The 14,952-nt window shown below is 43.1% G+C and overlaps 1 protein-coding gene across 2 annotated transcripts in view; it reads left to right on the forward strand.

Annotated features, from left to right (window-relative positions):
* Window positions 1–14,952, forward strand: part of HECTD4 (HECT domain E3 ubiquitin protein ligase 4) — a 177,053-nt gene that overhangs the window by 59,100 nt on the left and 103,001 nt on the right. For both annotated transcript variants that reach the window (XM_040619910.1, XM_040619909.1), the window contains exons 7-8: window positions 863–1,033; window positions 13,545–13,737. In XM_040619910.1, coding sequence (XP_040475844.1) covers window positions 863–1,033; window positions 13,545–13,737 — 364 coding nt within the window. The remainder of the gene's footprint in view (window positions 1–862; window positions 1,034–13,544; window positions 13,738–14,952) is intronic.

Raw genomic sequence — 14,952 nt, forward strand, 5'->3', positions numbered from 1 at the left:
GGAGTAACTGAAAGTGGTTCTCACTGTTCCCGAAGGCATCTGACCTTCTCTAATTATTTTTATTTTGGGATTTTCAGTTCTGCTTCTACCCTCAGCATTTTTGAGAAACCTAGTCAGCAGTTTTTTGGGTCCCCGTTTTCTCTCATTTTAAGGGATTTTCTCTTGCAGTAAAAATGAGCATGTAACTACACATTTAATGTGAAGTGTTGCAAAGCTCATTCGTTATACTGAAACTGAAGGATGGTTAGTACTGGAAACACATGCCTTCGTGTCTGATACAGAGAATTGGTGTTTGTCTTTTTCCTCCCAGTGGACTTGGTGCCTCTCACTAAGCCTACATGTGCTGGGTTAGGGTCTTACATGTGCCTTTGCTTACTTTCTCTTTTCCCTTTCTCTCCCTTCTCCTCCTCCCCTCTTGTCTTCCTTCTGCCCTCTTTTTCACTTCCTTCCATATTTGTTGAATAACTTTGAGTTAGACTCTGAATTAGGTGCTGGGATATAAAAGTAAATAAGGTATAGTCCCTGTCCTTTGAAATATAATTAATAGTCTGAAATTCTTACTAAGGAATACTTAGGACATTTCAGCAAGTACTATTTCTCTGAAGCGTTGTTTTTAGTGTTTGATAAAACACACGTGCTTAGCAGATCAGATACTTTTGGCCTCTTATCTGTTGCATGGCCCATTGAATGAGTTTTTATATTTTTGTCATGTAATTTTCATCTCTTAGAGGTAGCAGTTTTATTCTGACCAGGAATCCTATTGAGTTCTGATCTTGGACTTAATAGCATTAGTGATGAACTGATAGAATTAATTGGAAGTTGTATGTCACACTAATGAAGTTTTCTTCCCTTTCATGGCCAGGTGTGCCAGATGGTGCCAATGCCAGCCAATCATCTCCCTATTGGCAGCACCATGAGCACTGTGCACCTTTCTTCAGATGGTACTTACTTCTATTGGATCTGGTCTCCTGCCAGTCTGAATGAGAAAACACCCAAGGGACATTCCGTCTTCATGGACATTTTTGAACTTGTGGTAAGATTCACTCTTTCATTTTGTGTCTTTGCAGAGAAATTTCCATTTGGTTTCTTTTCATATTGGTTTACAAAGGACCCAAGAAAGTTGGGGTATGTACAGTATGTCCACTCTTGCCTCAAAATTGGTTTTTCTTTTGGATTTCTTTGGAAGTTTGTTTGGAGTTGTATGACACAGATAAAGCCAAGCTTTCTGAAGTCTAATCTAGCAACAGGGTGCAGATGATAATAATGTGTAGACAAGGGGGTTTTCGAGTAGAAATGCTCATGGGGCTTGTTGGAAATGTGGAACTAAATTGCAGTGGCAAGATTGGGACTATAGTAGATATTGGGAGTCTCTGAGAGAGGATAATTAAAACCATGAGAAGGCATTCATTGAGTAGATACTAGCTGACTGCCTACTGTGAGTCAGGCAGCGTTGTCTTTAGGTGGTGGGAATACAGGGATGGGCGAGGTGAGCAGGATCCTTGCTCTGATGGAGCTTTATTCTGCCTGGTAGGTGGGTTAGGGTCTTAGTGGTGGAGTGACAAAAATTAACCATAAAGAAGTGAGCAAATAAGCAGATAAGATAATTTTAGGTAGTGAAGGAAAAATAGTAGTTAACCAGATGAAGAAGTTGGGGAATAGGGGAGAGGAGAACATTCTAGGAGGAAGAGACCACAGGTGCAAAGGCCCTGTGGCAGGAGCAAGCATGTGTGTGTTAGGAAACAACAGTGGGCCAGAGTGTCTGGAATGCAGAGGGGGGACGAGAGTAGGAGCCCTGGTAGTCTAGAATTGTACTTGTCTACTGTGGTAGTCTGTAGCCACATGTGGCTATTTAAATTTAAATTAGAATTAAGTAAAACTTTAGTTGCTGGCTCATATTAGCCATGCTTCCAGTGCTCAGAAACCACATGTGACTGGCTTCTGTATTAAACATCAACAATCTAGAACATTCCCTCTGTTGGAGACCTGTAAAAGAAAAAATTGCCCCAAGCCAATCTGTGACAAAACATTTTTAATGATGTAATTTATAGCCTCCTTCTGGGAATAAAATCGCATTCTTCAAAAAAAAAATAAAACACCAAAGTAATTTTTGAATAAATTTTAGTAGGAGTTAAACTTCTTCTGGGAAACCCATCTCCTATCTGCCAGCTAACCATCAGTCAAGAGTCCAGTATCATAAAGTACATTCTCTTCTTTTTTTATGTAGTTTCTCCGTTTAATCATCGTCTTTTTTATAAGATGTTCCGGCCACAGTGAGTCTTTGAATTGGTCTGCTAGAGACTGTACTGCTTGAACATGTGTTCGTAATTGTTGTTGTTTTTAACAGACTTACCAGCTGGCTAAATGATTTAGGTCTTCATCCTAAGTGTAATGGGAAAACATTAAAGAATTTCCCCTTTCTCTGACATGTGACAAGTGAGAGCCCCTCACCCTGGCTGCTCGTGGGCTGCTTCTCAAAGGCACTCACTTTCATGGTTTCCAGTTTCCCTTCTTCTGGTGGTTGCCTTCATTTCTCTAAATAAAAAGCTTTTATTGCTATTTTTTGGATGTATGCACTCCATATATTTTGTGTTATTTTCTTCCCTGCGGTAGATGAGGATTTGATCCAATTCCTACTCTTTCTTCTTCCTCATAATGTATGTATTTTGTTCCTCTTTCAGTGTATCTTTGTAACTTGCAGCGAAACCTGTATTTCTTGTTCCTCAGCTCTAGCCTGCATCTCTCATTCCTCTTCTTTAGGAGATGGAGATAGTGTCCCTTCCCTTCTCTTAGTGTGAGGCAAACCTAGACTTGAAGTGCGTGTATGTTTAGGGGAAAACCAAGAGGAAGAGAGATGAGTCACCCCTACCAATCTTGGGGAGTCTTGGGAATTGGAGACATGAGGTATGTCGTGGAGCCATGGTGAGAGGCGTATAGGCTGAAAGTTAATAAAAAGAACTGTCCTCCCTTTTGCTGACCTACACATTTGTGCTCAGATACTGGCTGCCTAGGTGAAAGACTGGACTTTATTTTCTGAAGAATTTGAACGATTCTGGAAAAAAAGATCTCCATGTACGGACATTGGGGTTCATTTAAGGAAAAGTCTTGCTGCCCTAGTGAATCACCCACAAGTGACGTCTTCCAGTAAGCAAGCCTCGACCATGTGCACAGCATTCCTGACTAGTGCTGAACTGTCTTAAAAAGAGCAGATACAAAAACAACAACAACAACAAAAAACCAAAACAAAACAAAAAACCAAAAACCAAACAACCCACCCAGAAACAAAACAAAACAAACCCCAACCCAACAAAACCCCAAACTTTGGAGAGGTTTGTGTGGAGAGGAAGAGGAATAGATTATCATTATTTTGCCAACATTTTTTTTTTCTTAAATTATTGAAGCCAGGTGATGGGTGCATGAGGGAGCTTGTTATTATTCTTTTGTGCACATTTAAAAAGTACTATATTAAATTTTTTAAAGCAGACAACCAAGAATCTAGGTCAATGAGGAAGGCCTCCAGTATGAACACTAAAAATCAGAAAAACAGCCAATAGCAGTGGAATAAAGCTTGGTAAACACTAACTGTGTGAGCTATGAGAAGATCTTGCATTCATACAACAACACAGGAGGGCATGAGAAAAGATCTGAATGGGCAAGAGCTCCTGGAATTATGACTATGGTTGTCAACACTGGGGGAAAAAAAAAGGGTTAAAGATAAGAAATCTCCTAGAAAGTAGGACAGAATAGAATAAAGAACAGTAAATAGGAGAGAAGAGATAAAAAATGTAAGGAGCAGTCCATCTAAAGTCATAGTAATAGAAAAAAGAAAACAAAAAACAAAGAAGGAATACAAGAGAAATGTCAGACTGAAGGACCCTCGTGTCTAGATTAGCCGGTACCTGACACAGTGAACGAAAAATGCCCACACCGTGGCACATCATCCTGAAATTTCAGATGATCAGGGGTAAAGAGAAGGTTCTGAAGCTTCTAGAGATAAAAATCCTGTGCAAATGAGGAATAAGGAAAGCCCCATCCTATTCAGTAGCATTGTTGGATATACAAGCAGAGTAGTGCTCTCAAAATTCTGAGGGAAGCTGATTTCCAGCCCAGAAGTTAGTCATCTAAAGGGTCCGTCAAGTGTAAGGCAATGAAGATATTTTTAGACATGTAGTTATTACAATCAAAAGCCCAGACCTGCCCTGGAGGAAATAGAACAACTAAAATAGCCTCTGTCAGTGGTATGAGATGATAAGCTGAAGGAACCTGCGTTAGATTAAAAGAACAACCTTTGAATCGTTTTTGGAGTCTGAAACCATTAAACATTTTAGAGACAATTTGGAATTTGAATATAAAATGAATATTAAATGAAACCAGGGATTATTTTTAATTTTAAGTATGTGAATTGTAGTTCTATAAGAATGTCCACATTTTTAGAGATGTGCAGTGAAGTATTCAGAAGTGGAATTACATGTCTGAGATATGCTTTAAAATGCTGGAGCAAAAAAAGTGACAGGTCAAACCCATGTGGCAATATCTGGGTTATGGTTGAATCTGGAAGGAGGTTCATTAGACTGTTCTCTATTTCTGTGTGTTTGAAATTTTTCATCAAATCAAGTAAGCATCACTAGCTACTAGTTGAGCAGCTTCTAAAATGCTGACTTGGGAAGCTAAACACAGATCTCTGGCTTACTGCCTCTGGTACGTCTATGGAACGGAACACTGTATAGCCATTAAAAAGTATGAGGCAGATCGGCAGAGACCAAGTAGATTAATTGCCAAGTTACATTGTTTGATAGAAAAAGCTAGGTTCAGCATACTGTATTCACTGCTGCTGTGTGATAAAAGTTGGGGTGGGAGAGGTGGATTCCTTCTGCAATTGTCCTCCTACATTAACAGCTTTCCTCTCAACGGATCACTCACCAGCGCGTACAAATACATTAGAGGATATCCGGTCTTACAGGGAAAGAAGAAAACCACTCCCTTGACCCATACCCACCTCCACTCTCCTATCTTTGGCTTCCCTTTACAGCACTACTTTTGAAAGAGCTTATTCTTACTGTTTTTATGTTCTTTCCTTCCATTCTGTCTTGAGCCTGCTCCTGTCAGTCTTGTATCCTCACCCCACGCCACCAGAACAGCTAGCTTTTCCGAGTTTACCAGGGACTTGCACCTTACTAAGTTCAAGGTCAACTTCCTTGTCTTTTTAACTTGACCTTTTAGCAGTATTTCATGTGGTTTGTCACTCCCCCATTCTTGAAACTGTTTCATTTGGCTTGTGGGAGCACCCATAGGACTTCTCCTGCCACTGGTTGTTCCCTACCTCTCAACAATTACGAGCTTCCAGACCTATTTCCAGGATGCCTTCCGTCACTGTCTGCTCTTACTCCCTGACTGGTCTCCTACTGTCATATAGCTTTAAACACCTCAGTGTACTGATGGTGCTCAAATCTGCTCAGCCAGAACCTGTCCCCGGAGCTCTGGCTGCATATTGATGTGGGTGCGATTTGTATGTGCACAGGATATGAGACTTTTTCCAGCTGGAAGTCTGATCCTCACTGCAAGCTAAATATGCCCCTAGCCATACTCCTGATTTTACCCCCGAGCTGCTCTTCCTGGACACTTTCCCTTTTCAGTTGATGGCATTTGTGTCCTTCCAGTGTTGTCCAGGGACCTTTAGTGTTACTTTCTTTTTAAGATTTTATTAGAGAGAGAGAGTGTGCGCGAGCATGAGCGGGGGGAAGGGCAGAGGGCAAGGGAGAAGCAGACTCCCCACTGAATGCAGAGTCCAGCTGTGACTTATGTGGGACTCAATCCCAGGACTCCCAGGATCATGACCTGAGACGGTCAGACGCTTAACTGACGGAGCCATGCAGGCGCCCAAGACTTTTCGTGTTACTCTTGAATCCTTTTTTCCCCTCCCAAATTCCGTGTCTAGTCAGCAAATGCTGTCTGCTCGACCTCCAGGGTGGGTCCCCCCTTCATCTACTATTGTCTGCACCTACAGCTCTCTGTGTCTCACACTGCTGTAGCCACAGCCAGCCTCCATGCTCACCCGCAAACACACCAGGTGTGTTCCCACCTCGGGGCTGTCGTGCTGGGCTGTCCTCTCACAGATAACCATGTGGCTTGTTTTCACTTTTTTTAGGTCTCTGCTCCAATAAGCACCTTATTAAAAAGACCTTTCTTACCATTCTATAGAAAACATTTTATATGTGGAGCACCTGGGTGGCTCAGTTGGTGTCATGATGTCAGCTCAGGTCATGATCTCTGGGTCGTGGGATCAAGCCCCATGCTGGACCCTACACGCAGAGTGCTGAGTCTGCCTGAGATCCTCTCTTCCACTCCCTCTGCCTCCTCCTGACACTCACTCGTGCATGTGTTTGCTGTCTAAATATTTTACTTGAAATTAAATACCATCCCTTCTTATCCCTTTTAGCCTGCTTTATTTTTCTTTATAACTCATTACTATCCATTTATTTGCTTATCTGTTGACTGTCTCCTTGGCCTAGAATGTCAGCTCTAGGAGGGCAGGGATTTGGGTCTCTCTTGATGACTGCTTTGTCCCCAGCACCTCCAACAATGCTTGGCACACAGTAGGTGTTTACAAAATCTTCGTTGGATGAACGGAAGCACCAGAAATTGGTTGCCTGAGGGCGCCTGGGTGGCTCATTTGGTTAAGCATCTGACTTCCCCTTGGGTCGTGGTCCTGGGATTGAGTCCCGTCAGGTTCCCCACAGCGGGGCGTGTGCCTGTCCCTCTTCTCCCTCTCCCTCTGCCCCTTCCCCTGCTCATGCTTGCTCTCTCAAAAATCTTAGAAAAAAAAATTGGTTGCCTCTAGCAAGGCTTGCTTTCTACCTTTTTGTTTTAAAAGTTTAAAAATGGGCTTAAAAATCTTAAGTAAATTTTTAGTAATCTTTATGTCAGTGTGGGGCTCAGACTCCTGACCCCGAGATCAGGAGTCGCATGCTCCATTGACTGAGCCAGCCAACTGCCCCTCAAGTAAATTTTTGTAAAAAGAACTTGGTTAATAGCATTGAATTCTGTTGAGAATTCAAGATTGAAGCTGAAAGAGGTTGTTGAATGGAGAATAGGGAGGCCATGGGTAGTAGACAGAGCAAGAGCAGTTGTGGGGACTGGTTGGGGTGAAGGCAGGTGGAGTTGGTCAAGTATGGTGAAGGGGTTAAGATGAGAAGAGCAGCTAATTCTCTCCAGAGGTTTGTCATGAAAAGGAGAGAAAGGTGGAGGTAGTAGTGGACTAGACTGTGGGGATGTTGAAGTATTTTTAACTTTATTATTGAAATTTTAAATTATTGAACAGATAAAGTCATCTTCAAAAATGACAAATTACAGGGCTTAGCCCTCTGACGAACTGCCTTGGCCAAACCAGACAAAAAAGCTTATCTATAAAATGAGGGTGTTCGAGTAGATGATTCAAAGGGTTCTAGCCCTGAAATTCTCCATCCCCCCCAGCTTCACTGAGGTGTTGCTGACAAATAAAAAATAAATTTTTAAGGTGATAATTTGACATATGTGTATATTGTGAAACAGTTACCATAATCAAATTCGTTAATATCCATCACCGCATGTGTTCAAGACGTTTGTGTCTTCGTGGATGGTGACGTTCAATATATGCTCTTAGTAACTTCTAAGTGTACACTGTGATTACCTGTAGTCACCATGCTACAGATTAGATCCCCAGAACTTACTCATTTTCTAACTGGAAGTTTGTACTCTTGACCAGCATCTCCCATCTCTCCCACCCCACAACCCCTGGCAACCACAATTTTTTCTATTTCTGTGAGTTTGACATTTTTTTTATCTTCCAAAGTGAGATCATACAGTATTTCTTTCTCAATCTTATTCATCCACTTAGTATAGTACTCTCAAGGCCCATCCATGTTGTCACAAATGGCAGGATTTCCTTTTTTTAAAAAAAAGGCTGAATACTAAAATTCTTTACTTTTCTGATTCATGAAAAATTTTAGTTTCTAAATAGTATAAATATTTGCTACTTAGATGTGGCTAATGATAATTATTGGAAAGAATTAGGTTTACTGTGAATTATGATTTCACCCAGATACTTGGAAGTACTGATAAATTGCTCTCCAGATTTAGTGATGGTTACATTGTTTTGAATACTTTTTAAAAATAATCTATTTACATAGTCATAAAATTCGAATGATACAAAAGTCTCTCACCTACCTGTCTTCTAATTCATTTTCCCTCCCCAGAGACAAATAATGTTAACACTTTCTTCTGTGTTCTTCCTAATATGAACATGTACAAATACACATGTATATTTTTTTCCTTTTCTGTTTTTACACAAATGGTAATTTGTTATACTTTTTTTTTTTTTTTTTTTAAAGTAAGCTCTGTGCCAGCATGGGGCTTGAACTCATGACCCCGAGATCAAAAGTCACATGCTCTACCAACTGAGCCAGCCAGGTGCCACCCTCCTGTTAAAAAAATTAAGTAAACTCTATGCCCCGTGTGGGGCTTGAACTCACAACCTCGAAGTCAAGAGTCACATGTTAGATACATTCTGTACGTCATGCAAGTGAGTAGTGAGAGGGTGGTGATGGGTAAGGTCAGATAGGTAGCCGGGGCCATTTCATGTAGGGCCTTGCAAGGTGTTCGGATTTTATTCCAAGGGACATGGGGAGCTCCTGGAGTTTTGAGCAGGATCTGGCTTTAATAGTTCATGGCAGCTTTTGGGTCAATAAAGCAAGATTTAAAGATTCTTAAAGAGACTAAACAGCTATAGAAGAGACCATATACTAGCTTTATGATCAGGAGAGAAATTAAATATATATATTTTTGAGAAAGTGCAAGCATGAGTGGGGGGAGAGGGAGAGAGAGAATCTCAAGCAGCTATAGAAGAGACCATATACTAGCTTTATGATCAGGAGAGAAATTAAATATATATATTTTTGAGAAAGTGCAAGCGTGAGTGGGGGGAGAGGGAGAGAGAGAATCTCAAGCAGCGTCCACGCCCAGCGCAGAGCCCCATGCGGGGCTTGATCTCACAACCCTGCATGACCCAAGCTGAAATCAAGAGTTGGGCACTTGACCAACCTGAGCTACCCAGGCGGCCCCAGAAATTAAATATTAAAAACCTGTTTTTGGCACCTCGAATACCACCAACTTCCATTGTCATTTTTTATGTAAAATCATTGACTTTGATCTACCAAACAGGTGCGTTGGTACTTAGGACTCAGGGAAAACCAAAGGGCTGAAGGCTGGCTAAAATGAATAGGTAATCAGAGCAGGATCTAACTGGCTTGCTGGTCTCTCAAAATGATTTCTGATTAACTCAGAATGGAGTAGAGAATTAAACATCATCTAAGGTAGACTATGGGAATGTAATTAGGAGTACAAAGTGAAGAAAGGGAATGTAGAGAATACCCTGCCTGACTAGCAAACTATTAATGTGAAGCAACCTCTGCCTGGGGGTATTTCAGTTATCTTCTCAAAAAATGACCTCAAAACTAAGTGACTCCAAGCAGTAATGACTTAGAGGTTGGCGGGGCTCCGTTGGGAGGCGGTTCTTCTCTGTGGTGAAGCTGAGGTCACACCTGCAGCTTCATTCAGCTTGGAGCTTGACCGGGGCTGTGAAGGTCAAGACCACCTTCCTTCTCCAGCTTTTCAAGGGCACAAGTGCTCCTCAAGCCTCTGCTTGTGTCGTGCTTTCTGCCGGCCACGGCCAGAGTCCGCGTGTGAGGGAGCTAAACAAGGGCGTGACTCCAGGATGCGTCGTTCCCTGGGGCCGCCAGTGGGATAGCCTGCCACTTGGAGTCATGGGCTTTCGAAGTCTAAGACACTTAGACTCTGGCCTTTAAGACTGTAGAATAACTGAATCTTCCATAACTCCTTTTTTACCTTTGCAGAACACATTTTTTACATCTTCTGTTTTGTTCTGAGGTCTTCCTGCCCCCACATATATACTCTCCATAAATGCTGTTCTTTAGATAGATTCGGTGATGATTTTATTGCCATTTTGTCCTCTTTAGTCCCTTCTTAAACATATGGTCCACATAGTAACGACACTCTGGGTCCCTTCCCTTTTCCCCGCAGGTTTATTATTTCCTTTGAATGATGATCCGGATGACTGCGATGCCCTTCATTCGTTGGTATTAATCTAGTACCTGCTACGTCTCTTTGGGTAGCAGGGTAACAGGCCTTTGTTTTAAAGGAGCTCACGTTAGGGTGGGGAGTTAGTAGGAAACAACAAAACCATTTCAGCTAGTGATAAAAGAGGCAAGAAAATAAAAGAGGAGGATGTGACAGTGAGTGGGGTGGAGGTGGGGAGCTACTTTAGTTCACCCAGCAGAGCCGGTCTTTCTAAGGAAGGAAGGACATTGGAGCTGAGACCTGAGTGATAAGAAGCCATCCATCCTGACAGATAGGGTGACCAACCACCCCAGTTTGTCTGGGGCCGAGATTTCTCCGGTCATGGGACTCTTGCTGCTAAAACCAGGACAGGCTTGGGCAAACTGGAACAGTTGTTTAATTCCAGGAAGAGGGAATAGCAAGTCACAAGGCCTGGAGTTAGGAGGAAGCTTGGCATTTTGGAGGTGTGACAGAAGGCCAGTGTGGCCTAAAGCACAGTGAGAAAGGGTGAACAGAAGCAGGCTAGGCTGGGAGGTCCATGGAGGATGGACCATGTGGGCCTTAACAGTAGTTTGGGTTTTATTTTAAGTGTGTCGGGAAGCCACTGAGACCGGAAGGACATGGTTTTGTTTACATTAGTGAATGATCATTGGCTGGTGTGCAGAGAGGAGAGCATAGGGGTGCCAGGGTAGAAACGGGAGGCCAGTTAAGAGTCTGGTTCAGCCCTCAGGCTTAAGAGGATGGTGGCCTGTGCAGGGAGGCAGCCAGGAGGGAAGCTTCTTGGCACTACTAACCTTTCCCTCCTTTTAGATCAGTAGCTTTTCAGTCCTGAAGAGCTTCTCTGCCAAGTAGAGGTTCCCAGATTTACCACTTTGTGCACCAAATCGCAGCCCTCTTTGCTTCCTCAGGTGCTTCATCAGCTGCTCGGTATTTTCAAAGTACTTGAACACAATGGCATAATTTTTTTAAGGTCTCCATTGATTTTTCTCATGGGGCCGGATTGGGTAATGCTTTTGAATGCCAAGCTTAGAGTGATTGATTTTTATCTTGGACGCCTTTGAAGGGTTCTTCTTAGAGTTGTGGGACATGAATAGAGCTATGCTTGGTAAAGGTTGCTTTAGCCGGAGGGTGGGGGGAGAACCATGTGGATGTGTTACATTTTAGGCGACAGTAGGCTATTCAAGAGGAAATGCCGGGGAGTGGGAGGCAGTCAGAGAGGGTGGGACTAGATCTCAGTAGCAAGGACGGGTCTGTTTATAGGAACGTGGGAGTCACACCATGAAGAGGTGGGATTGGATTCAAGTGAGGACGCTGGTTTGTTTATTCAGCAAGGCATCAAGTATTTATTGCTGTCCCTTGAGTGCTGAGGATGTTATGGTGAACGAGGCAGCAGAATCCCTGTTCTCGGGGAGCCGGCATTCCGTTGGGGTGGGGCGGTAGAAGAGCAAACAATAAATGAATTAATGAGTAAGCTAACTTCAGAGAGCAGTGAGTGCTTGTGTGGGTAACAGAACAGGGTGATGTGCTCTGGCTTGGGGAGGGGTGGAGGAGGTTCTTCTTTAGATTGGTAATCAGGAAGGTCTCTTTGAGGAGGTGATATTCTACCCGAGACCGGAATGATTGGAAAGAGCAAGCGTTGGGAAGAGCTAGGGACAGAGTGTTACAGGCAGAGGTCTTAGACACCAGAGGCTGGGTCTAATCCTAGGCAAGCTTCTGTCTAAGTAAGTGGAGATGTGGAACCAGAAAATATGAGAGCAAGGAGGGCAGGGACTGTGTTGGTTCTGCTCACTAGCAGAGTACCTTACACAGAGGTCAGTGTTCATATTAAAAAGACACAGACCAGGATTGTAGTCTACTACCAAGACTGAGGAAAGAGAACCCCAAGAAGACTGGCAACCATGGCAGAGGTCACATGGAAGATAAGGAAGAGGTAGATGGTTTTGATTTCGGGTTATGGGTAAACCATCAAGCATGTCCACTTGTTCGAGGGGGCAGAGTTAAAAGTCCCTCTAAAGGGGGAGGAGGTAGGAACAAGGAAATAGAAGTAGCATTTTTGAACTCCAAGAAATCCTTTCCCGTATCACTTGTGAATGTGTCATAAAAGTCTCCCCAACTATGTGCAGCCCTCTCTGGGACCTTTTCATGACTGTGCTTCCGAATTTGCGTGCTTTTTCTTGCATCTTCTCTGTTACCAACCTTTATGTTGGACTCCTTTGCTTTTTATTTGCTTCTGTTAAGCCTTGCCTCTCTGCACTCGTATTCCCTCTTGTCTCTGTACCCCACAGCAGCAGGCCCGTCCCACTTGCCTTTGCTGGTGGCACCAGTTTCTGAGGCTCTGGCTAGATCCAGGAGCTTGGGTCTAGAAGGGGGCAGGGAGATGCGGAAGCTGCATGAGGTGTAATTTGAGACATTGGCCAGTGAATGGAAGTGGAGAAAAGGGATGGTACTTCAGTGACCACCAAGGTCTTGTTTAAGGTCTGTGTATCCTTGAAACCGCAAGAAGGAAGACATAGGGGAGACTGACGATAACGGGGAAGAAGGAAGTTAATTAAGGGGGCTGTTAGGAGGCAGAAGCGGAAGAGTTAACCTTACACTGCAGGAGGTGAACACACTTGTACCTCTGAATTAAGAGGAAAGGAAGGATAAATGAGGCTGGATACAAAGATACTTGAGTTGGAAGAGAGATGAGTGGGAGCAGCTTCCAGTAAGTGGTCTGGATCTTCGTAGCAGGAAAGACAGCTAGGTGCTCTGCTTAAAGTCAGGCTCGAAACTGAAGGAATTTTGGAATCCCCACTGTAGAGATTCTGCTGGAGAATCAGATCTTGAACGAAGAACTGCCGCGCACCAGCGAGGATTCAGCTGATGTCGGCGTGTATTTTTAGCAGACAAAGTCTGCCTTTCTCCAGGATTGCTGCGCCAGTGCCCAAGCAGCTGGGGCTCATGTTAACTGCTGTCAATACAGAATTTGGATTTTAGCCACTAATTATATTTCAAGAAGACATTATCTTCCTAGTTGCACTTAATAGTAAATCAAAAACGGATTGATTTGTTTCCTTCTCATCTTACTTGTACCTGTCAGAAGCTTGTAATTAGTGGGAGCTGCCTGTGGAATTCCGTAGAAGGAATTTTAATCAACAGCCTTTTGTAGAACCTATTAAACTTGGCTCGCTAAAAAAAATAATAAATAAAACTTGCCCACTGCTTTTAGAATCGATGCGGTTAGGAAAAATGAAAGCTCAAACTTACCTTGCCTTTCTTTTGTTCTCAGTAGTTTCTGTAGAACACTCAAGTTTTGAGGCATACCTCTTCTCAGGTGCAGTTTTTCGAGACGTTTTTGAGCAACCAGATCACGATGGTACGATTTTCGAGTAGAAATCTGCTGACTTGATGGAAACCAGTATCACTGAAGGACGGACCTCTTTTTCTTTAAATACTAGGTTGAAAATGGTGTATTTGTAGCCAATCCGCTTCAGGAACGCACAATTCTAATGAGAAAAGAGGGCGAATCTGCCAAAAGCATTAACGAGATGCTTCTGAGCAGACTTTCACGCTACCGAGCTTCCCCATCCGCAACGCTGGCCGCCCTTACCGGCTCCACCATCTCCAACACACTGAAAGAGGACCAAGCAGGTATGCTGCCCTTCGCTGACTGTGTCTCTTTACCTTGTGTAGCTCCGTTCAGCTCTGGATATATTTTTTTGAGACTTTATTTTTTGTTTTTATTTTATTTTATTTTTTAAAAGATTTTATTATTTATTTATTTGACAGGGTAGAGACAGCCAGCGAGAGAGGTAACACAAGCAGGGGGAGTGGGAGAGGAAGAAGCAGGCTCATAGCGGAGGAGCCTGATGTGGGGCTCGATCCCATAACGCCGGGATCACGCCCTGAGCCGAAGGCAGACGCTTAACCGCTGTGCCACCCAGGCGCCCCTGAGACTTTATTTTTTAGAGCAGTTTTAGGTTCATAGCAAAATGGAGAGGAAGGTAGAGAAATTCCCCGTAAGCCTCCTGCCCCCACACATGCACAGCCCTCCTCATTATCCGGAGGTGGTACATTTGTTGCAGCTGGTGAACGTACACTGACATGACATTATCACCCAAAGTCCAGACTTTACTCTTGGAGGTGTGCATTCTGTGGGTTTGGACGAATGCATGATGCCAGCTCTTCATCATCGTGGTATCGTACAGAGTAATTTTACTGCCCTAGAAATCCTTCGTGCTCTAGCTATTTATCCCTCCTTCCCCCAATCCCTGCTCACCACTGGTCTTTTTATTGTCCTCGGAGTGCTGCCTTTTCCAGAATGCCCTGTAGTTGGAATCACGTAGTATGCAGCCTTTTCAGACTGGCTTCTCTCACTTAGTAACCTGCATTTAAGTTTCCTCCATGCTTGTTCATGGCTTGATGCATTCAGCTTGTGGTTAGTGAGAGCTGCCTGGAATTTGGGCAGTTCGTTTGTTTTCTTTCTTTCTTTCTTTCTTTCTTTCTTTCTTTCTTTCTTTCTTTCTTTCTTTCTTTCTTTCTTTCTTTCTAAGTTTGTTTATTTTTAGTAATCTTTACACCCAATGTGGGGCTCAAACTCACAACCCCAAGACCAAGAGCGCATGCTCCTCTGGCTGAGCCAGGCAGGCACCCCTTGGGCAGTACTTTTTATTGAGTGCTTACGGTACACCATACAAAGCACTTGACTTTACATAGTTTACCTTTTTATCTCCTTTTGGTCCTTTTTTTTTTTTTTTTCAATCCAAACTAATACATGTTGTTGGCTAAGGACATGAATTGGCATGAATCTATAAAAATTCAAAACAGCTCTGTATTTAACTGTAAATACCTTATCATTACTGTTAA

Source organism: Ursus maritimus, unplaced genomic scaffold (assembly GCF_017311325.1).
Source record: "Ursus maritimus isolate PB19 unplaced genomic scaffold, ASM1731132v1 scaffold_33, whole genome shotgun sequence".
Lineage (NCBI taxonomy): Eukaryota > Metazoa > Chordata > Mammalia > Carnivora > Ursidae > Ursus > Ursus maritimus.